A 24,666-nucleotide genomic window follows, 5' to 3' on the forward strand; every position below is an offset into this window, starting at 1 on the left:
TTATACAGCCACTTTGTGTTCTCAAAATTGTTAAACACATCCTCACTCAGTGTGATTTTTTAAATAATTTTTCTTTGTGGCTTTTCATTCATTTATTCATTCATTTTTTCAGTGTCATTCATTTACAAACATAAGTCTTCGAAGCTCCTGACTGACAAGCAAAAGACTCTTTCTCCGTGTGGTCTCCAGAAAAAGACAGAAATATGAGGGTGCAAATGCCAGAACTGAGAGAAAAGGTCTACAGAAAAACAGAACAGGACATCTGATCTAGTCAGAGAGCAAGGTGAGCCTCCTACAGGAAGGACTCAATGTAAACATATGTGTTTGTATCTGAATGCAAACGTGTGGCAGTTTGGATCTGAACTGTCCCCGGAAGGCTCAGGTCTTGACTGCTCCTCCCCAGTCTGTAGGCCTGTCCTAAAGGCTATCTGCTTAGGGCGTGGGCTTGGCTAGCAGAAGTAGGTCACTGGGGGTGGCCTTTACTGTCCCTGCTTCTGGCCTACTGTTTCTGCTTCCTGGTCTATGCCAGGGGGAGAGAGGCCACCTTTCCACCTCTACAGGCAGAGCAGCTCCCACCTCCAACCCTCTCATTACATAAACGGAAACCCTCCAAAAAAAATCATCATCCAAAACAAACCTTCCTCTTCTACATTCTTCTGCTTTGTGTCCTGTCACCATGGCACAAACTTTAACTAAGGCAATGCGCCATTTCACATTCTCCCTACATCAGAAGGAAAGTTGCAACAAAGGACAAACATGTCTTTTATTTTTATAAATATTTTTATTTTCTATATTCTTTGTTTACATTCCAAATGATTTCCCCTTTCCCAGATGCCCCATCCCCATAGGACAAACATGTCTTAATAGAGAAAGAAACAGTACATGCTTTTAGAAAAATGCATGAAATTCAGAAAATTAAAGTTTCCTGTCTTATTTTTATATATTGCATCAAATATATATATATATATAAAATATCATAAATATATTATATACATAGATTTAAATATTTATAAATATTTATTTATGTCAAAATATTACAATTTTAATATACATCTAATCTTTTATAATTTAAATATTTGCATAAAACCAAGGAAGATAAATCTCACACTAAACAGATTCTATCTCTATTTTCCCTAGTACTAATAGTCTCTTTCACATACATTTCTTGGTTACAAACACATCTGAACAAAGAATCGCAGAAAGGATGTTCTTTCTGAAAGTGGTGGTTACCGAGTGGGTAGGAGTTAGGAGTTCTGTGGGTACAGACCTTCCTCCAGGTCACTGGCAGAAAGAGTCACTGTGCTCTGCAGCCCTCTGTAGCATCGCCACAGTGAATCAAACCACACACAGGAAAAGGCACACCTGTTAAGCTGTGGTTTTTAATAAAGTTACCCTGTCCCACTTCCTGAGTCAACACAGCTCTTGAAAGGCCCTGCTAGTTTTAATGAATGTGTGTGAGGTGGGTGGCTCATTGATCCAGTTTCCACCCTATTTCTGGAAAAGTGCCAACTCTGTCAGCGCAGCAGTGGATTGGTTGATGATTAGGGCTCTGCACACCCAGGTCACCCTGGAAGCAGAGATGTACAAAGGTTAAAGTTACAGCCACCATGAGCTCAGAAACCCCTCGAGCCCCAGAAACTGGAAGGAATGAGAGAGTAGGCTTTCCTAGAACCATCTGGAATGGGATCCGATGCCAACTTCTGGTGTGTCTGAAGACAGCAACAGTGTACTCATAGACATAAAACAAATCAATAATAATAATAATAATAATTTCTAAAAAAAAGAACTGAGTCTCCAGAGATACGTGGCCACAGCTCCACAGTTGACGAGTGACAGGGAGTCTTATCTAACACTCTGAGACAAGCCCAGTGCAATAGGCCAGCAGGCTGCAGGGCATGCAGACAGGTGCCTGACAGCTGTATCTGTGCTCAGACATCAGTTGTTTATAATTTGTATTTTGGTGTTGTCCAGCTATGAAATGGAGAGGAACAACGTTGTGCTCGGGTCAACTCTGTAGTGTCTGCACGGTTCACACTGACCTGCTTCCGGGGCAGGGTGCTCCGCTCGCGCTTTGCCACTCTTGGACTTGAGAAAGTAATTTCCTTCTTCTTGGTTCTTTCCTGAGGAATTACTGTCTATGGAAAGTAAACAGATATGTTAAAGGGACATTAAAAATGGCACGAAGTAGAAAAAAGATTTCTCCATGACACACATTAAATATAGAATTACAGCTTTATTTTTTTTTAATTTAGTATATGTTTGTCTGTGTATGACATGTATATGGATATGGACACCCAGAGGCCAGTTGTGAATCCCCTGATGTAGGTGCCGGGAAGCAAACTTGCATTCTCTAGTTGACCACTAATTAATCTTTCCAGTTCCTTGTTTAATTTTTAGGAGATAGATTTTGAGAAAGGGATGGTACTTAAATGGTGTTTACTGAAAAATAATTCAACACAGGCCAGTTGGACATGGTAGTTCATGCCTTTAATCCCAGCATTCTGGAGGCAAAGGAAGATGGATCTCTGGGGGTGAGTGGGGCTCTATGTGAAGTGAAGAAACTTGGTCAGCTCCATTTCAGGAGCTGTGTCAAAACTGCAAGAACTGACCTTCTGGTTTATTCTTCTCATACATTTAAGCATGGTAAAACTTTGGGGGAAGTTTCCATGTGACACATACTAAATATAGAATTCAGGGGTTTTCACAGCAAGCGAGGCTTGTGTGGAGTGACCCCCCCCCCCTCGTTCCCTTTGCTCATTTTCAGACCAAGGCCCCAATAAGCTTTGAAGAGGCTCTCTTCAAATGGCCTAGAAGCGATTTAAACAAAACATGATTATCATTTTTTTCTCCTGATGAAGGAAGGTTACTAACACAGCTGGGAAGGTTACTAACACAGCCCAGAGCTGTGTTGGCCTGCATAAAGCTCTACCTAGTAGTTTAAGTCCCTGGGATCCCTCCCCCATCTGCAGTCACAGCTAGGAACATGTTTTCCTGTAGGGTCGGCTTCTAAGATCACCGTCTCTCCCTGAGCCCAAATGGTAGATACATAAAGGAATATATTCATAAATGTATAATATCTAAATGACATTTTTTAAAGATGTAAACAAGGAAAGAGGGTTTCAAAATCTGATGGAACTAACCCTTAGATGAGGGGTGAGCAGTACAGGGGACACTGAGATGGGCTGTTGAGGACTAAGGAGTTTCTTAGAAGAGTTATTAATGCCAGGGACAGACAGGCAGGCAGGCAGTCAGACAGATGGACAATAGTGAAGGTTCTGATGAGACTTCTGGCTCCCCACCAGAGACAGATGGCACAATGGAGGATCTGAAGAGAATCAGGGACGTTGTGGCAGAAGAGTCAGTTATGACTCTTTAAGGCCAGGAAGGGGTGGGAGACATGATGATGGATGGATGGACGGATGGATGGATGGACACAATGACATTACATTCTGCTGTTACCATAACAGCTCTGCCATCTGATGGGAACTCACTACCCAGGGGAGGAATCCTGTCTGTACTGACCCAGTAGGGTGCATGTATCTATAAGAAGGCATTCTGACATTGCGATCTTCAAGTTTGTGATAAATGAACCTCCTCACACTGTTCTGTTGGATTCCTGGCACCATCTTAGGAGAACACATGCTTTTACAGCTGTCCCAGAGATCACACTTCCATAGATACAAACGACTTTCCTAGATTTTTGATCATACAGAGTCCGGACAGTTCCCCCTACAACACAAACCCTGAGACGTTCTCTAGACGAGAACATAAAAAAGAGAAACTTTTGAAAACAAGTCTTCAGGCTCTTTTGTGTGTGTGTGTGTGTGACACCTTTAAGAGGTCAGCCATTTCAAGATCAAGCTGAATGTCTCCTTCTGCACCACTGGCTGTCAGAAACTCACAGAAATGGGTGATGGATGCAAGTTTCCTGCTCTTTAGGAGCCGTGCATGGCCACAGAGGCAGCTGCTGCCACTGGGTGAGGAGTCTTCCTCACTCTCAGCGCTCTCACCTTCCTTGTCGTTCTCACGGCTGCTTCAGAAGAGCAACAACAAGGAAGGTTTTCCCATGAACTGAGGCATTCTGACCCATGACAGAGCGTGCCTACTGCTGAGTAAGGAGCAATCTCATGAGAGACCAAGGAAAACTGGACAGAGGACATGCAAGTCTGTTCAAGGATGCATAGTGGATGCCATCTGAGTGTTCTTAAACTTGTATTTTTGCTTATTGTTAAAAATGCGGGGGAAGGATATTCCTGGACTGACAGATATCACTGTGCCTCAGTAGCTGGTATATAAAAGAGCCAGGAGAACCTGCAGGGCTTTAATCTAAGGCAGATGGTGTCTACCAATATGCTGTCTGAAAGGCCTCAAACAAAGAAGGTGAGAAGCCCAGAACCACAGCACCCAGGGTTTGACATTATTCCATGCCCTTGCCTCAGGTGCTGATGTAGTGCTCTGAAGAAACAATTCCCTAAGTCCACAAGAAGGACATTGCAGGATGTGCTAAGTGTATGGCCAAGGGAATCAAGACTCCAAGGAAAATCGCCACAAACAGATTGCCCAGAGCTGTAGGCTGTTCCCACCGAGTGCTCTCCTTCTGAGTCCAGTCAACGGTAAGCCTTGAAGAGTGACAAGTGTCCTTTTTGTACCCCTGGCCTCCTGGCTGCTGCACCTGGGTCCCCTGTCCCCTCAGAGGCCAGCTCGGCCTGGTCATGTCCACTTTGCACTCTCCCAGATGTTCCTGCCTCTGGCTATGCCTTCCTATATATCTATAATAAACTTTCTCTTCTATCATAAAAATAAATAAATGCATACATACATAAAAAGGGTAAAAAATCAATGATCAGACTTGAATCTCAAAGTAAATAATAACACCCTGAAAGCCAGTAGAGTCGTTTACAATGTACGAAGCCCAGAGTTGAACTCCCAGTGTTATAGAAATAAATTCATGAATGTCCTAAAAACAAAGATAAGCTACAGCCTGAGGTGCTGGCACATTTAGTAGAGGAAGGGCACCACAACTGTATGCAGAAAATGTTTTTTTGTACATATTTCAGCTCAATGCCTCAAAGGTCTTGGCTGATCAGCCACAGAACCCACGCATTCTTGAGTTGGCAGTAACTAGAGCCTATGTAAACGGGCACACAACACTCCTTTATGCCACTCCGTAGGCCTGGAAACCTGATTTCCTTCCTCCAGCTAGACTGGATACAAGAAGACAGCATTGTTAGCGAGTGACTTGGACCACACAGAGAACAGGCCCTGCAGCTGCAGCCACATTGGTGACAGTCCGGCCATTGTGCCACGAGGTACTGAGCAGACAGGCCACGAGGCAGCTCTGTGCTCCCGATGCCAGGGGCTCCGCGCATTCTAGGCACGCCCTCACTGTGTGACCATTTATAGTGCCCTCCATAAGCTTTAGAAACCTGTTTCTGAGGCAGGGGGTGCTTTGCAGTGGGTCAGTATGTTGTGCGTGTATACAGCCCTGACTTTAATCCTCATCACACACACAAAAATGGTGTGTATGAACACATAAGGAGATTGTTTTCCTTGTCATTAGTCCCTAAAATATATAGTATCAGAAGTATTTATTTAGCACTTACATTATAAAAGGGACCATATGTAATTTGGAGGTGGTTTACAGTACACAGGAGGATGTATACTGTACTAGTGAGTTTACAATTAAGGGGCCATTAACTTTTTTTATAGTTGTTTATTTTTATGTGGGGAGGGAGGGGCATGCACATATGCCACGGCCGTGTGTGGAGGTCAGAGGATAACCTCAGGACTCAGGTCTCTCCTTCCAGCAGGTGAGGCCTTGGGTGTGGAATCAGGTTGTCAGGATTTGCAGCAAGTGCCCGTACGCGCCGAGTTGTCCGGGCCCTAGTTGCTACTCTCACAGATGGGACTTGAACTTTGAACTTTGGTTCTCATAGGTCCTGGAGCCCACTCCTCAGGGACTGTCCACCAGGCGTTCCTTTCCATTAGTCCACAGTGCATTTCTCTTTAGTGCTGGGGTCAAATCCAAGCCTCTGGATGCAAGACGAGGGCTCTTCCTCTTATACACAGCTCCAGAGCTCCTTCATTGTAAACTCATGAGTACAAATGTCAGGGTTGGGTTTTGTTTTGTTTTGTTTGGCCAAATTCTTCATTTCAATTTTCATCTTTGGAGTACCATTTCCCTGATGGTCTTCAAGCACAAAACATAACTTTGAACCATATTAATATCAACAACTGAGAAACTAGTTATGGAGAGCTCTGTTGAGTCCTTACCTGGCTGGACAGGATGGATCTGACTCTCCGGCGCCTTCTGGGTGGAGTGTATCCTCTTCTCTGTGTGGGATGCAGGAGCCGGCTGCCTGTGGGTGGTGGCTCTCTGGGACCCCGACCTGGGGTCTCCTTCACCTTCACTTAATCCCGTGACTCCTGGCTGGGCAGAAGTAGCCACTGTGTGTGTCACCCACTTGCGGTCAAGAGACACTGTGGAAGAGCTCAGTTACTGGCTGGGTTCCCTCCTTCCTTCCTTCCTTCCTTCCTTCCTCCTTCCTTCCTTCCTTCCTTCCTTCCTTCCTTCCTTCCTTCCTTCCTTCCTTCCTTCCCTCCCTCCCTTTCCCCCTTCCTCCTTCCCTCCCTCCCTTCTTTTCTTCTCTCTCTCTCTCTCTTTGTGTGTGTGTGTGCATGTGTGTGTGTGTGTGTACACTGCATGTGGCAGCCAGAAGACAACCTTGTTGTTCCTTAGGTGCTATCAACCTCTGCGTTTGAGACAATGCTCTTACTCGCCTAGAGCTTGGGACTCGTGAGGCAGGCAGACTGGCTGAGCAGTAGGCTTCCTCAGTCTTGCCTCTGCCTCCTGAGAACTAGGATTAGCACATGATGACATACTAGCATTTTTTTCAACAGGGATGCTGAGGAGCTATAATCTCAGCCTTTTTTCTGAACGCTAACTAAAACCATCGTATCTGTAGTTGATTTAAAATCACAGATATTTAGGTCTACTATCTTACTCAGCTAAGACAGGCAGAGCTCACTAAAACTATTGCTCAGCTTTTAAGTGGGCAATGTGTTCTTTCCTTTTCTAGTGGCTTCCTAACATGGACACGGACATACTCGACATTATATTCTTGGGTTTTGTTTTGTTCTTCTAGTCTCCCCATTTGTTGCAGTTGGGTCTGAACCTTGGACCTCATGCACTGGAGGCAAGCACTGGACTGCTGAGCTACAACCTCAGTTCCTGTACCTTGTGTTTTGAGACCTTCTCTTTTCTTCTGTCCGTACACCAACCTGACTGGGTTATTTACTACAGCGCTTCTTTCTTATGCTACTTTTAGGTTCATGACCTTATACAGCTGACTTATAGGTCACCTTAGCCATACTCCAGTGTGTCATAAACAATCCTTAAAAATTATAGAAGCCATGCCAAGTGTACCCATAGGCCCATGCCTATAATCTCAGAACTCGGAAGGCTAAGGCTAGAGGATTGTAACTGTGAGGTCAGCTATGTGGCAAGACTGCATCACACACACACACACACACACACACACACACACACGCACAAGGCAATTATCAATTATTAGCAAGGCAATTATTAATGTACTTGATGTTTTTTAAAAGTGTATTACGCTACGTGGTGGACATCAGAGGCTGTAATCAGACTTGTGAGAGTTGATTATCTCTTGCCACCCATGGGTCCTTGGGCTTGAACTCAGATCATGAGGCCATTAGGCTTCAGCAAATGCCTTTATTTACTGAGTCATCTTGCCGTTTTTTAAAAAGTACATGTTATATGGTATTTTACAGACACTGACCTGCTTGTGCTATCCCGTCCAGATCCCTGCCTGAAAAGACCATGTAACTGACTCACAGTTTTGACAGAAGGCTTCATCAGACCCGTCTGGACAATGCCTCACGCCATCACAAGCCAAGGCGATGTCAATGCAGCAGCCACTGTCACAGAAGAAATGGTAGCGGGAACAAGCACTGGAGCATCCTGTTTGTGAACAAGTCTCAGGTCAGAGGGATGCAGGGCAAGTTAACATCCCGTCAGAATGACTGGGGACAGGACACCAAGCAGGGTACAGTGGCAGGGATAGTGACATGACAGAACTGGCACAACAGGTCAGAGGGTCCCTCTGTCACCTCTCATTGGACGCTCTGGGCTGCCCCGGAGCTCTCGGTCAGAAGGGTGGCCTTCAAACCTTTGCTGCCCTGGTTCCTTTGCCTTCCACTTGTAACTCAGGTAAAGTTACGAATGGCACCCAGCTAGAAGCTGGCCTTAAGGAGTCCTACAATTTCTTATTTATTCATTCACTTTTATTTACGTACACTGGTGATCTGATTGCACGTATATCTGTGTGACAGTAGAGGATCCCTTGGGACGGTGGTGAGCTGCCATGTGGGTGCTGGGAATTGAACCCCTTGGCCTCCGGAACAGCAGCCAGTACTCCTAGCTGCTGAGCCGTCTCCCCAGCCCCCTGGCATCCTACCATGACATGGTGACAGGGGACGAAATGGCTCTCTCAGGAACACGACTGGCAGATTATAGACTCTGCACTAACAGCAAAAGCTAAGCACAGTTGATGTGCTCAGACGGATGTGCATGTATTTCATTGAAAAGCTGTCAACTAAAAGACTGGAAAGTGACCCTGTCTGGGCGTAAGGTGATTGGAAGCGCTCTTGATCCTAAAGGAGAAAGTAAAGAAAGGAAGAATGCTGGAACTGCTGGGATAGCTCTCAGTGTGGACTCCTTGAAAACTTAGGCCTGTAGGGTCAGCGACAGCCACCAGAGGGAGCAGGCAGAAGCAAGGGCACTGATCACCAAGCAATCTTACTCAAGTGACAGGAAAACCCCAAACTGCAGGGTTCTCCTTATTTCTATGTCGCGTTAGAGACAGATCAGCATTTATACTTAATCTGTTTCTGGAATAGCGGTCTCTAAACGTTTTAAGCATCATAATAAACACACAGCTCAAACTGACTCATAAATTGCATGTGCTGGTGTTCTGAGACACCACACCCAAGGGGGACTGCAGGATGACTCAGTGGGTAAAGGTGCTGTCACCAAGCCTGAAAACATGTGGTCAATTCCAGGAACCCACAATGCTGGAAAGAGAGCAACAACTCCCTGCAAGCTGTCCTCTGACCTTTACACACGCGTATGCATGTGCAGGCACACACACTGAGTGTGCACACACTGAATAAAAAAACACCACACACCTTATTAAACACACTGAAAAAATGTGTGTGTATGTGTGTGTATATGTGTGTGTATATATGTGTATGTATGTATGTGTGTGTATGTATGTGTGTGTATGTGTGTGTGTGTATATGTGTGTGTATGCATGTGTGTACGTGTGTATGTGTGTATGTTAATGGAGACAGAAACTCCTGTCTAATGTCCCCGCCTGTTTACCGCGTTTACAAGCAGCATTTCATTGGTGACTTCATAGCACGTTCTGTAATTAGGAAGAGCACCTCCATGACTCCTTTTTGGTTGTTTTGTTTTTGTCTTTTTATGTTGAGACAGGGTTTCTCTGTGCAGCTCTGGCTGTTCTGGAACTCACTCTGTAAACCAGGCTGGCCTCAAACTCACAGATTTGCCTGCCTCTGCCTCCTGAGTGCAGGAATTAAGAATGTGCACTAGCACCACTTGGTTTCTATGAAACTTTTGAGCAGAACTTTTTTACTTTGCCTATTTCAGTCCAACTGTAGTCATTAACCACATGTTTTTCTTTCTAATATTTTTAAGTGGTTTATCATATAAACTATTGATATAGTCAAGTCTGCTTTCTAGCCTATCATATGCCTTTCCTCCCTGTACCCCATATTTTATTTTTAACTTATGGGCAATAGTATATAGATATATGGTACCCAAGGGTATGTGTTGATATGCATATAATACACATACATGCATATATGTATATTCTATTTGTATGTACATATTTAGTACTAACTAGATCAAGTCAGTAAACAATCTATATCACGTTTTCTACTCATTTTTTTGTGGTAAGAATATTTAAACTTAGTCTTTTGACTCATTCTATTTATTTGGATTTTTTGGTTTTTGTTTGTTTGTTTGTTTGTTTTGGATTTTTTTTTTTGAGACAGGGTTTCTCTGTATAGTTCTGGCTGTCCTGGAACTCACTCTGTAGACCAGGCTGGCCTTGAACTCAGAAATCCACCTGCCTCTACCTCCCAGAGTGCTGGGATTACAGGCATGCACCACCGCAGCCAGGCTTTATTTGGATTATTTACAAGTATTTCCTACATAATGACCTCAGCTTTTAGCCACCATTCTACCTGTGATTTCACCCTGTGATTCCATTGGCTGAACTGTTTAAACTGTAGAATTCAGTTAAACACTTCAAACATGCATATCAGAAGGGCCCTCTGTCTTTACATTAAACCCTCTTCTAGGAAAGCGAGGTGCTGTCTTTAACAAGGTCAAAGAGGAAAGGCAGAAGGTCAGCACTCAGAACCCTGGCTCATGGTCTATGCCCTGAGAATGCTCTCTGCACTCTCACCAGTGGGATCCTAATGGTCCTAAACATAGAGCCCATATTTGCTGTTACATTTTTAGCAAACACTTCAAGCACTGAAAATAAGACGGAGGAGCCCGTGAACTGTGACCCCAGGATGTGCATCCCACTGACACCCTTCCACGACCAGCTGGGTTTGGCTTGCCGTGGGGACACAATGGAAGGACTTTACCCTCATCTCCCATGGAGTAGAGCGGGGGAAGCACAGTCACAGACACGTTGTCGGAGCTTCTCTGACCCACAGAGTCAATCACAGTCAGCTGGAAGACGTACGCTCCTTCCTTCAGGCGGGACAGCCTCAGGGTTCCTGGCTGAGGCACCTGCCAGACAAACAGGTTAGGGAAGAGAGCTTAGTGCAGAGCACCAGGAGCACACAGGGACAAGCACCCTGCCCCTTCCCCGAGACGAGCCGTCCGCTCCTCTTATCTCCTTAGAAGTGATAAATAAATAACTTTGAAACAGAAACAATAACAAATGATGGGTGATACTCCAAGGTAGAAATGACTTCTGATGTACAAATTAAACCAAAACGTTGAAATGTAAAGAAGACAGACAGGAAGGAGGTCCTGCAAGGGGCGGGCAGTCACCCACACAGACACAGGAAAGGGGAGGCCATGATGGCGGCGGTCACGTGGAAGGATGAAGCGGGTGGTCGGAAACCCTGCTAACAGAAGACTCGGCATGAACCTATCCTATGACACAGCTACTAACACAGTTCATGCAACTGGCTTTGTTAGCAGGCATCAGGACCAATGTGCAGATCACAGGAGGGTGTTAGCAGGTTCAGAAGGAACCACAGCGTACACGAGGAATTCAATCAGGGGCTTCAGATTTTATGGAGAATACACATCTAAGAAAATCTAGATTAGGCTAGAAGGTAGATGGTCTGGAAATCATTACCAGGATTTTTATACAGAATAAAAGGATGCATTCAGCATTTTCCAAAGGGAAGTCTAGTACAGTACATAGAGCCAAGTACAGACTGTTTGGTTAAGTAGTAGAGCTGATTAACAGTAAACTAAGGCTGAGCGGTGGTGGTGCACACCTGTAATCCCAGCACTCTGGGAGGCAGAGGCAGGCAGATTTCTGAGTTTGAGGCCAGCCTGGTCTACAGAGTGAGTTCCAGGACAGCCAGGGCTATACAGAGAAACCCTGTCTAGAAAACACCAAATCCAACAGTAAGCTAGGACAGAGGTTCTCAGCCTGTGAGACATGACCCTATTGGGGTCACATATCAGATACCCTGTTCTAGTGGTTTGAATATGTTTGGCCCAGGGAGTGGCACTATTAGGAGGTGTGGCCTTGTTGGAGTAGGTGTGTCACTGTGGGCGTGGGCTTTAAGACCCTCATCCTAGCTGCCTGGAAGTGAATATTCTGCTAGCAGCCTTCAGGTGAAGATGTAGAACTCTCAGCTCCTCTTGCGCCATGCCTACCTGGATGCTGCCATGCGCCCATCTTGATGACACTGGACTGAAGCAGAAACTCCCTTTATACGTCATGTCCTAAGCTGGTGGTTCTCAGCCTTCCTAATGCTGTCGCAACCCTTTAATACAGTTACTCATGTTGTGGTGACCCCCAACCATAAAATTATCTTTGTTGCTGCTTCATAACTATACATTTTGCTACTGTCATGAATCATAATGTAAATATCTGATAGTTAGGGTTTTACTGCTGTGAACAGACACCGTGACCAAGGCAGCTCTTATAAGGACAATATTTAGTTGGGGCTGGCTTACAGGTTCAGAGATTCAGTCCAAAGTGAGTGTGTGAGCCTTAGTCTGGAAGTGTTCCTCGTTAGAAATGGCTCTAACTGTCTCATGGCTGGGATATGCAGCACCTCCGCCCCAGGGGAGCAGGGAGCAGGACGGCCTTATGCTGTGCCCATCTCACTTCTTAGCACAGTGTCACGAGGAGGATTACAGTGCTTCCAGATCACGGAAAGAAAGAATTCATTCCATTATTATTGACTCCCTCTTTATATTCCTTCCTTTCAGACTTTTTGTTGTTGTTGTTTTTTTCCGAGACAGGGTTTCTCTGTGTAGTCCTGGCTGTCCTGGAACTCACTCTGTAGACCAGGCTGGCCTTGAACTCAGAAATTTGCCTGCCTCTGCCTCCTGAGTGCCAGGATTAAAGGTGTGCACCAACACTGCCCGGTACTTTCTAAACTTTTAGTCCAGGGTAGCCAGGCATTGGTGACCTAGTCTAGATTGGCCTTGAATCACAAGATTCTCCTGCCTCAACCCACTGAGTACTAGAATTACAGGCACGTGCCATCATACTTGGCCACGACCTAAATCTTATACTAAGAAAAGAGAAAACCTCTTAAAAAAGGAACCAGAATTATTGAAACTCAGCCTAAGTCTTTTCCTCTGAGCTGAAGGAGCAGGACCCTGGCAAGCTCTCAAGCAAACAATCAAGACTGTTTACTGAGCACCAAAGGGAGTTTACAGAATAAATCATTTTTAGGATAATCGATTTTATGATCTGTCCATCGTAAGTCCACTCTGCTTGCTTACGTGCATTTAGGGACTGACAGCGAAGGACATTACAGAAAACCACTTCCCAGAAACATCAGTTTTGATAGCAAGATCAACAAGAGTCACCTTCATGTCCACTGACGACGGGTCACCCTGCTGCAGCGTCCACTCATAAAGGATAATGGCGTGATCATCTGTGCTTTCTCGGCCGTCTAGAACTACCCCGTCTGTGGGCAGCTGTAAAACCACATCCTTCCCAGCCCTGCTGACTGGAGGCTCGTCCTCACCTGTGAAAGAGAAGAGACGTGAGAGGCGTGCTCTCTGATTCCCCAGCCGATCTTGTCTGCAGATCAGTCCATCCAAAAAACCTCAAAGAGAATAACTTCCATCCTATTCTGACATGGACTTTCAGCAATGCTGTATGTGGAAGAGGAAGTATGGCGTGCTATAGAAAACTAATTATATATATGTATATACGTATATATGTATATATACGAGTATACACATACATATATGTGTGTATATATATGTACATACATATATACTCATATATATACATATACATACATCTGTACATATATATATACACACACACATACACATATATTTATGTGTATATATGAGTACACTGTAGCTGTTTAGAGGGCATTGGATCCCATGTTACAGTTAGTTGTAAGCCACCATGTTGTTGCTGGAAATTTGACCGAGGTCCTCTAGAAGAGCACCCAGTGCTCTTACCCACAGAGCCATCTCTCCAGCCCCATTTAAAACATTTTTTTAAAATGATTTACTTTTAAGTTATGTGCACTGGTGTTTTTCCAGCATGTGTGTCTATGTGATGTTGTCAGGGATCCTGGAACTGAAGTTACAGAGAGGTGTGGATGGCCATGTGGGTGCCAGGAATTGAACCCAGGCCCTGAGGAGCACCAGTCAGTATTTTTAACCACTGAGCCATCTCTCCGGCTCCCAATAATATATTTTTTAAAACCTTCAAAGGTTTTACATGGAAGAATGGAGAAAGCACTGAAATATCTTGCTTGTCAGGAAACAAATTAATCTTGCCTCTCGTGAAGAAAAGTCATAACCATCACTGACTTTGTTTAAGTGCATCATAGATATGACTTCTGAGCCCAGGGAAACCCTCACAGTCTAACTTGACCTCTGATGACCTCTGAGAAAACAATTTCTCCTCAGTTCCAGTCAGGCTAATTATACCAGAGCTTATCTACACAGAAATAGTTGTGGAAGCAAACAAAGCACAACCCTCCAAGAGTGAGATAAATGTAATTTCGAATTTTCATTATAAATAAAAATGTAATTGAGCATGTTAAGTACTGTGGGAACATTGATTTATTTTGGGAACTAACCACAGTGGGTCAGACCTAGGGAGGTGAAGTACGACTCACACAGCTGAGACTGAGGGCTGCCAGCGGGGCTTACTGCACAGAAGGAGCTAGCGGCCTCTTCCCACACCTGCTGCGACTGGAGCTTCCCTGACAGACCTGAATCTGTGCCAAGTGGTGCAAAGGCTACAGACAGGCTGGGCAATCCAAAAACAAGGTGGGGCCAGAGAAGGGAAGGCAGGCCTACAGATGCAGAGACGAAAGCTTTCTGGGATTGTTTGTCTCTCCTTTCCAGGCTGGACTATCAATCATTTATTTATTTATTTTTTTTTAAACTGCATCACTGAAGAAAAAAAAAATCCATAATTCCAGTATGGCTCTCATTATTTTAAGTATGTGAAGTCCCATCTGTCTTTCCCATAGGATACCGATGATCAAATACAACAACAACAACAATGAAATGTATTATTAATTAATTTAATTAATAAAATTAATTTTGAAATTAAATAAGTAAAACAATTGCGTAACAATTATACGATATTTATAATATATAATAAAATATTATATGCTATATGTTATATGATTTATACTCTATTTTTGAGAAAGAGTTTCCCTGTGTAACAGAGCCCTCACTTGTCCTGGACTCTTCATAGACCTGAATGGCCTAAAACTCAGAGATCCACTTGTTTCTGCCTCTGCCTCTGTCCCTGCCCCTACCCCTGCCCCTGCCCCTGCCCCTGCCCCTGCCCCTGCCCCTTCCTCTGCCCCTGCCTCCTGAGTGCTGGGATGAAATGAGTGCACCTTACTGGTAAGTTATTTGTACCAGGTAGTGCAGTGTGCTAAGGGTTCTACCTGCATCTCCTCACTTGACATTCACTATCAGTCTGAATGAAACATTTATATTTCATCAACTTTATCACTGTAAATAATACCACAATTATCATATTATTGATCATACTGTTTCTCTAGCACAGATTATTGTCCTTAAAAAACAAACAAACAAACCCCAAAAAACTAGAACAGTGGTTCTCAACCTGTGGGTCACGACCCCTCTGGCAACCCTCTATCTCCAAAATTATTTACATTAGGATTCATAACAGTAGCAAAATTACAGTATGAAGCAGCAACAGAGATAATTTTATGGTGGGGTGGGTCACCACAACACGAGGTTGTGTATTAAAGCATTAGGAAGGCTGAGAACCCCTACCCTCAAAGAATGGATATTTTAAATCTCTGATATATTATTTCCTAGTTGGCTTCCAAGAGCTTGGTACCAGTTTACACCATCAATGCTCATGAGTATACAGTGTCTCACACATGTGCCAGGTTAGGGTTTTTTTTTTTTTTTTTTTTTTTTTGGACTTGGTTTTTCGAGACAGGGTTTCTCTGTATAGCCCTGGCTGTCCTGGAACTCACTCTGTAGACCAGGCTGGCCTTGAACTCAGAAATCCGCCTGTCTCTGCCTCCCAGAGTGCTGGGATCACAGGTGTGCACCACCATCGCCCGGCTGGTTAGGTTGTTTTTTACAATTTAGTAAGTGTAAGCTGACATTTACATTTGATTCTCCCCCCCCCCTCCCACACACACACACACACTCTTTCTGATGGTACTGGGGATTGAGCCTAGGCCCTCCGATGTGCTAGCTATGTGCTGTCCCTTGAAGCTGTATGCCTAGCCTCTGCCGACCTTTAACTCGGGCCACTTCCTGTGTTTATCAGCTGCATGTCTTCTTTACTTGAACCTTTGCTTATTTACTTTTGTCAAAGCAACCCTTAGCTCTGCTAATATTTTAAGAGTGTATTTCCTAGACTCTTGTTTGCAGTTCCTTATTTATTGACACAATTTTTTTGAATTTGTACAAAATCTTTCTTTGATGGTCTACTTAACTGATTTGAAGACTTCTTCCTTCCAGATAGACAATACTGAATTTAGCTTCTAGTTTTCTAACTGTGGAGTAGACTGCAGCTTAATTTTAAAATACTTGTGTATATAGGGCCACTGAGATGGCTCAGAAAATTTGACAACTTGAATTCTACCTCCAAGATCCACACGCTGGAAGAAAACCAACCTCCTGCAAGTTTGCCTGTCTCCCATACAAAGGCCGTGGCAGGCACGTCCATAAACACACTGAATAAGTAAAGGATGTGAATGCTTCTGTTAATCCTAGCACTCGGGAGGCAGAGGCAGGCGGACCTCTGCAAGTCTGAGGCCAGCCTGGTCTATGAAAAGAGCCCAGGATGGCCAGGCCTCTGTTACCCAGAAAGACTGTCTCAAAAATCAAAACCAAAAACAAACAAACGTAAATATCCATCTGGGACGTGTGTGTGGTCAGAGTTGTCTCAATACCTTTTCTCCAACACTGCCAACAAGTAATCTGAGTATTATTTATTTAGCCAGGTTAGTGGAGATGAGTCAGCCTGCTGCAGGGGATCAGCCCTGAACAGGAAGGTTGGTCCTAGCTATCTACTTGAAGACTGACAGCAGAGGGAGGTCTGCTTGGGAGAAGGCTGAATTTCACCGGAGGCTTTGGTTTGACTTGCAAAGGGTTCTTTCCAAGCGCTATGCAGAGACACTGGACTTCAGGCTAGCTTAGTTAAAACAGCACACAGGTTCTGGTCCCTGAACGCTGAGAGATGATATTCTCAGCTCCTACAGGATCCCCAGGACGTGGGCCTCCACCCCACAGCCCTCTTTACCCAAGGCCTTCCACGGGTCTGTCCAATCAGTCACACCAGCCAACCACAAGGTTCTGTAATGATACCATAGACACCTATACTGCCCAGAAAAATCACAAGAAACATCCACACTCACTCATTATGGCAACTTGAGCTAGAACAGAGCCAAGTCCAAGATGGTTGGCATGGGAGGAGCCTAGAGTCAATCTGGAGGGCTGTGGATCTCTGGCACTTCAGATGTTCTAGCAGGTAGGCTGTCACATCAAGATACCTTCCTACTCTATCTTCAATTCTCTCACTATCTCTAACAGCAGCTTCCTCAGGCTTGAGTGACAGGCCCAGGGCTGTGAGGGAAAGCTCTGCGAGCTATTCCAGGGCTCAGCAAGCAAACTACTTGCTGAGTGGCCCTCAGGCAAGTTGCTTTTCAGGCCAGCCTTCCATACAACAGGATTTGACCTTTGAGCTGTTGTGAGAAACAGCAAATAGCTTAAAACAGCTTCTAACATGGAACTCACCCAGAGTGACCAATATACTGGCAGATGGGTAAACCATTCTAAATCTATCCGGTCCCATCCAGCAAACATCCTCACCCCCATCCCGCCCCGTTTCTTCCTTAAAAACTGGTTACAGGGCTGGAGAGATGGCTCAGTGGCTAAGAGCACTGACTGCTCTTCTAAAGGTCCTGAGTTCAAATCCCAGCAACCACATGGTGGCTCACAACCATTTCAGATAATGAGATCTGACTCCCTCTTCTGGAGTATCTGAAGACAGCTACAATGTACTTACATATAATACATAAATAAATCTTTAAAAAAAAAAAACTGGTTACAATTCCCTGCAAGGAGCATTGCTAAATCATGGTCTCATTTAGCCTCAAGTTCCACATGCTCACAAGATTCACAAGAAAGCATAATAATCCTGAAAGGAAAACCGACATTGTCTCACAAACAAAGAACTCAAACAGGTAAGCATCTGGACCCGGAATCCCAGGAGTCTGTAAAATGCCCTTTGCCTCCATACAGGGCCAATCAATGCAGCTGGCGAGCCAAGGCCTCACCAGAGGTCGCTGAGGACCCAAAGAAATCTGGGCACATCAGCACTTCCCAGAGAGTGGGCAGTGAGTGCTCCCCAGAGAGGAGGCCATGCCAGTGGTCACGTGGCAAACTCCCCGTAGAGAAAGGAAGGACTGAGTGGGAGGGAGGGTAAAAAACCACTTAGACGGCTTTTGTTTTGGGCCTTACTCTTAATCCTGTTTACTTTCCGCACCCTGGGTTTAAGGAAAGCTCAGGTAGCAATGCAAATTTGTGACAGAAGAGCATGGCGAACCTGGGGGTGGGGGTGGGGAGGATAAACTTTGTTTCTGTGCTACTTTGCCCCTGCTTTGTGCCTTGGTTTTTCTAGAGCAACTGATATAAAAGCCACAGGGCAAGCTGTTTAGGCCTTTTAAAGAGAGACAAACTTTATACACTGTGTCCTTAGCCCAGCAGACTCCAGTACAGAGTTCCGACCCCCTCCGCACACAGCCGGCCCTCCTTAAATTGAGCGGAACACAAAACCAACAAGGTCACGAATGTGAAGAAATTTTTGGGCAAGGGGTGGAAGAAAAGAATGAAGACCGAGTGACAAGTTTTCCTTTACATTTTTTTTAAATCTGAATTAAGTATGTGCAGGCAGAGAGCCAAAGCAGGAAGCAGGAGTGGGTGTTAGGAGCAACTTTGTATCTAATCAAATCTCGTCCTTGCTATTTCCTGCTGTAAAACACGCTTCATAAAACCTATGAGACGAAATAAAACTAAAATGATCTTGACTGGGATAAAGAAGGTTCTGAGATATCCTCTTAAATCCATCCGTGAGTCCTCTCGGATCTGCCCTCCTATCTTTCAAAGGTAGCCCAATGGACTAACTACCCATTTACCGCACTATCTTAGCACCAGCCCAAAATCTGAAAAAAAATGTGAGCCACTTTCCCTGTTACCTGCAGCTTTTATCCTCTGGAAGCAGAGGAGTTTGCATGCTTGGTGGCAGGCGGGACCCTCCTGGTGGCGCTTACCTGGCCCGGCAGAGAACCCGGCGGCGTCCCCGGCGCGACTGAGGGTGTAAGTGCGGAACCCGTGGAGCGGCGCGAACTTGCAGACGCTGCGGCCGCGCGCCGTGCAGTTGAACAAGTAGCAGCGGGGCGCGGGCATGGGTGCGGGCACGCTGGGCCCCCGGGGCAGCTGCACCACCGCCACCGAGCAGCTCGGCTCGGAGCAGCAGGCCGCCACGCACTGCCGCCAGCCGCGCACGGTCCCGGGCGCGCGCAGGAAGCTGGCTCCCGCCGCGATGGAGTCCTGCGGGCGGATGATGGTGTCGGGCACCGCCCGGTAGACCGCCGTACCGCCCGCACCCGGGCAATCCTCCCGCGGGCCGCCCAGCAGCTCCGGTTCCAGCTCCTCGCGAGGCCGTGCCCGCTGTAGCTGCCGGCGAAAGTCCTGAAGCAGCCTATCCACCCCGGACGATGGAGCGGTGGGCTCCCCGGGCCGGCCGCCGGGCAGCCAGAGGCAGAGCAGCAGCAGCCCGCAGAGCGCGCGGTGCCGGGAGCCGGGGCCCGGTCCTCCCCGGGCGGCCATGGCACGAGCGCGGCCTCAGAGCTCGGCGGCCCCGGGGCCTGGCTGCTTCACGGAGGCGGCGGGCGTGCCGGCTTCGAGAGGCATCGCGGGCCGTACTCGGCTGGACTTGGCGCCGCCCTGGCCCTTCTACCAGGCTATGGGCTTTCGGTGCCTCGATCTTCGCTTCGGCCGCGGAAGCGCACGGGGCGACGCGCGGCCTCTGCGTGGATCAGCACCGGCGTGCGGACAGCGGCTGCGGCGGGGCGGAGCCTGGCGTGCTGGGGCGGCTCGGGGCGGGACTTCCGCAGGCGCGCGGCGGGGAGGAGGAGGGGACTCCCCGGAGTTGCCTGGCTGCCCCGCGTGGAGATCACACCCTAGGCAGAGTGGGTGTTTGGGCCTAGCAGGCATCACTAAGCAAGCAGACCCGCGCAAGGCCATAGCTCACAGGGTAGGGCGCTCGAGGTTGGGGGGGAGAGTCGGTAAATCCATCAGTCTAAAGTCCGGGGCTACTCCGGAGAGCGACCGGCACAGCCAGGCAACCACAGACAACTTTGCCAGGGTTTTGGCATGCAGCTTCGTTGCATTATGTATTATTGAAGAGATTTGGAGTACAGTCGGTAATAAAGGAAACAACATTTACATTCAGGTTCTAATTCGCCTTTCAGTTTCGTTTAGAGAACTTAAACACCAGAAGTTTAGCAACGGAGACCTGAACTTGTAGGGAGGCAAAAGCCAGGTGGTATGGGAAGGAGGGTGGAGCCAATTGATGATCCCGCATCAGTGCAGTGAGTGAGGAGGTGTATTTGTGTGCAGTGTGTGAGGAGGTGTATTTGTGTGCAGTGTGTGAGGAGGTGTATTTGTGTGCAGTGTGTGAGGAGGTGTATTTGTGTGCAGTGTGTGAGGAGGTGTATTTGTGTGCAGTGTGTGAGGAGGTGTATTTGTGTGCAGTGAGTGAGGAGGTGTATTTGTGTGCAGTGTGTGAGGAGGTGTATTTGTGTGCAGTGTGTGAGGAGGTGTATTTGTGTGCAGTGTGTGAGGAGGTGTATTTGTGTGCAGTGTGTGAGGAGGTGTATTTGTGTGCAGTGAGTGAGGAGGTGTATTTGTGTGCAGTGTGTGAGGAGGTGTATTTGTGTGTAGTGTGTGAGGAGGTGTATTTGTGTGCAGTGTGTGAGGAGGTGTATTTGTGTGCAGTGTGTGAGGCTGCACAGGCAGAGGAAGAGGCTGCAGGTGTCCTCTGTCTGCTTTCCTCCTTTGATACAGGATCTCACCCTGAACTCACCCGGAGCCTGCCTTGCTCTTGGCTAGGCTGGAAACCAGCAGGCAGCCAGTGATCCTCTGTCTCTCCTCCTCCCTCCAAATAGCCAGAAGCTGGAAAGAACCCAGATGTCCCTCAAAGGATGAATGGATACAGAAACTGTGGTATATTTACACAATGGAAGACTACTCAGCAATTAAAAACAATGAATGCATGAAATTCTTAGGCAAATGGGTGGAACTGGAAAATATCATCCTAAGTGAGGTAACTCATTCACAAAAAAAGCACACATGGAATGCAGTCACTTATAAGTGGATATTACCCAGAAGCTCAGAATACCCAAAACACAAACCACATATCAAATCATTCCCAAGAAGAAGGAGAGGGCCCAGGTCCTGGAAAGTCTTGATGCAGCATTGTAGGGGATTGTCAAGACAGGAGTGGGAGGGGGTTGATTGGGGAACTGGCGGAGGGAAGAGAGCTTATGGGACTTAATGGGGTGGGGGAACCGGGAAAGGGAAAATCATTCAGAATGCAAACAAAGAATATAGAAATAACAACAACAACAATAATAATGTGTTTGTGGGATAGTGCCTGCCTTGTTCTGAGTGCTGCAGTCTCTGATCTTTGTAACAAAAATGCAAAGAAAAAGAGGTCCTCAGTTATAGAAGGACTGAGGAACACTTTATTTCTCCCTTTTTCTTTTTTTTTCTTTTTTTTTATTGATATATTTTTTATTTACATTTCACATGATTTCCCCTTTTCTGGGTCCCCACTCCCCGAAAGTCCCATAAGCCCTCTTCCCTCCCCCTGTTCCTCCATCTACCCCTTCCCACTTCCCTGTTCTGGAATTCCCCTATACTCTTGCACTGAGTCTTTCCATACCCCCTTTTTCTTAGAGAGCTTTCATAGGAAACTTTTTACAACTTAGAAATAAAAGCTAAAATCACTTTTACAAGTGTCCCTTTTTCTCCCTGCAACTTCCACCTACAGTTTTAAAGTTAGATCCACGCTGTTCCTGCTGAGCTAGGACAAAGGCTACATTACTTAGTCCCCTAGCTGTTAGGCTACAGGCATTGGTCACATTAGCCAGCAGCTTTTAAACCTCAGAACTAGCATAGGCCTGGAGACCATCTTTCTTTAAAGTCACACCAGAGTCCAATTCTATGTCCTGTATCAAAGTCCTCTGTGTCTGGAGGCTCAAAGCAAATTTCCTTCTAGAACACACTGCATCTGTCCTCTTATTTGCATGGGGTTCACTCTGTTAACCATTCACTCACTCTCAGTAAACCTCAGCGAATGGCTCTGGTGGCCTGGGTCAGGTTAAAAGTCCTGGGATATAACTTCTTTAAGCAGTGTTTAGTAAATACAAATCCTAGAATCCAGTCCTGCCTAAGCAGAAAGTACTTAACAGTCAGAATATAAGACACCTATTTCTCCACCTATTTCTCCAGCATGCAGTCCAAGAGCTTCCAGTCCCATGTCTATCTTGGTGGTACACCAGGTCATTGAGATCAATCCTACTGGAGATCCGTAACTCTGGGGTACCCCTGTCTGGTAACTGGGAAGGTCACTTGCTCACACCCTCATTTATTCCTTCCTAGCATGACTCCACAGGAGTGTGCCTCCATGCCACGTGAGTGCAAATTGCTGACCACACTTTACCATGTAAGACCATACTTAAGAGAGAGCCAACTTTCTCTCCAATCCCCTACACTCATCTCTTCACTGGGGATTTGATCTTAGGGCCTCCTGCTTGTACACTGAGCATTTTACCAACTGAGCCCCTCATCCACGCCTTTTGAGAACCTCTCTTAAGTATATTTTTTGTTCTTGTAGAAACTGGGATTTGATTCGCAGTACCAAGGCAGCTGACAACCATCAGTGACACGAGTTACAATCGATATACTGCCCTCTTCTGGCCTTGGCAGTTAGTGAATGCATGAGATAGACATTCAGGCAAAACACCAACCACACACACACACACACACACACACACACACACACAGAGAGAGAGAGACAGAGAGACAGAGAGACAGAGAGACAGAGAGACAGAGAGACAGAGACAGAGAGAGAGACAGGCACACAGAGAGAGACAGTGATGGAAAGACAGAGACAGAGACAGAGAGACACAGAGATGGAGAGACAGAGCTGGAGAGGCAGAGATAGAGAGACAGAGGAGAGAGAGCAAGAGCAAGCTGTCACTTTCTAACAAGCTTTGTTACATTTCCTTGCATTTCTAGAAAACATCTCCTTTCTGCTAATGGAATTGTGAAGCCTCCCAAATTTTGATGGTGTTTTGGGGGCAGAAAAATTATGTAACACAAGGACTGGAAGAACATTTGAATGTCCTCTAGCCTGTCTTCTGCCCTGTTCCTCTTGCTCTCTTGTAGCCCATTCTGGCCTCTAACCTTTTGTCAATCCAAGGCTGACTTTGAACTCCTGTACCTGTGCCTCAAGAGCTCTATCATGCCCAATTTTATCTCCTTGACCATCTCTGGGGAAATTTTTGCTATCTTTCCAAAGAGATTTTTCAGTCTTTGGAAATCTCTTAGAACATTCTTCCAGAGACTGAAATGAAAACTAGGCTGGCCTCTCTGTTTGTCTTCAGGCTCTGAGGGGCAGCTTCTCAGTTCCTCCTGATACCTGGGACAACCTCCAGAGGGCTAACTTAACTCTGGACCCTTCTAGAACTGGCTCCCCTCCTGTCTGTAGTTTACATGTGATCACTGCTGTCTGAAGGAGCCTAGGCTGAACTCTAGCAAGTGATCTGGATGGTGAGACAAGAAGTATCATGCATGTGTGTATAGTGCACTGATTAGATAACATGAAGAGACCCAGCATAGATGGAGAAGTTAGAAGCCAGCGTGAGTTCTGGTTCTGCCTTACATGGGCATTAGACAGACCATTTTGCTTTTGTGTCTCCACGATCTTGTCCTAGTTCAAAGAGATACAGACAACTGCATCTCACCCCTTAGTTTCTCACCCAGTCTATCAAATGTTGCTACCTTCTATCACTAAAATCTCAAGTCTAGAAGAAAGACATGGTGGCATCTTGTTAGGCTGGTCAGAAAAGAGATGGTCTCAGAAAACCAAATACCTTTTAATTTCCCTAAGAACATGGCCCCTATCTTATTCATCAGAGGAGATTTTCTGCATTCCGTTCAGTGTTCCAGCAAAGCTCAGCCTGAGATGCTCACCACTCAACAATGTCTGTTTGCTTAGATTTGAACATTTTTTATGTCCAACCTCTGTACAGATTTGCTGGTACCTGAGGATACATGGGAGGAATAGTATGTGCACCCTTGAGAGAGAAAATCAGACAGCTAAGCATTTTTTTTTTAATTTTTTAATTCCTTTTTATGTGTATGAGTGTTTTATGCTGCCAGCTAATCAGGAAACTCATAAGGCTTAGTTCCTCTGCCCCTGACTGCTCCAAATTCTTGTGAGTCAGTGTTTTTCCTGTGAAGTGAGGACCCAGGACTTGTGGGAGGAACACTATTATAGTGGCTATTCCTGGTTTTCAACTTGACTATGTCTGGAATGAACTACAATCAAGAATTGGAAGGCTCACCTATGATCCTAATCTGGAGGCTCAGAGATACAAGTTTCTGACCTGGATCTTGGCATGAAGATCTTGAAGCATAGTGGCTATGAATTCCAGAAGATCAAGACATAGAGATCTCCGAGTTCAAGGTCATCTGGGATTAAAGTCTTGATGGCACATGCCTTTAATCTGGGCCACACCCTCCGCTAGAGAGCAATATAAGGACATTGGAAGCAGACTCACACT

The 24,666-nt window shown here is 45.9% G+C and overlaps 2 protein-coding genes across 3 annotated transcripts in view; one reads left to right on the forward strand and one right to left on the reverse strand.

The window, feature by feature from the left end:
- The window catches only part of LOC127673838 (histocompatibility antigen 60b-like), a 344,893-nt gene that overhangs the window by 196,549 nt on the left and 123,678 nt on the right, over positions 1-24,666 (forward strand). The window lies entirely within an intron of this gene.
- Positions 794-19,871, reverse strand: LOC127673855 (low-density lipoprotein receptor-related protein 11-like). The gene is made up of 6 exons (XM_052169610.1): positions 19,081-19,871; positions 13,139-13,299; positions 10,708-10,855; positions 7,862-7,987; positions 6,274-6,480; positions 794-2,135 (listed from the first exon to the last, which is right to left on the reverse strand). Exons 1-6 carry the CDS (start codon positions 19,637-19,639, stop codon positions 1,972-1,974), a joined length of 1,365 nt encoding a protein of 454 aa, XP_052025570.1. The 5' UTR covers positions 19,640-19,871; the 3' UTR covers positions 794-1,971.

Source organism: Apodemus sylvaticus, chromosome 23 (genome assembly GCF_947179515.1).
Source record: "Apodemus sylvaticus chromosome 23, mApoSyl1.1, whole genome shotgun sequence".
NCBI lineage: Eukaryota > Metazoa > Chordata > Mammalia > Rodentia > Muridae > Apodemus > Apodemus sylvaticus.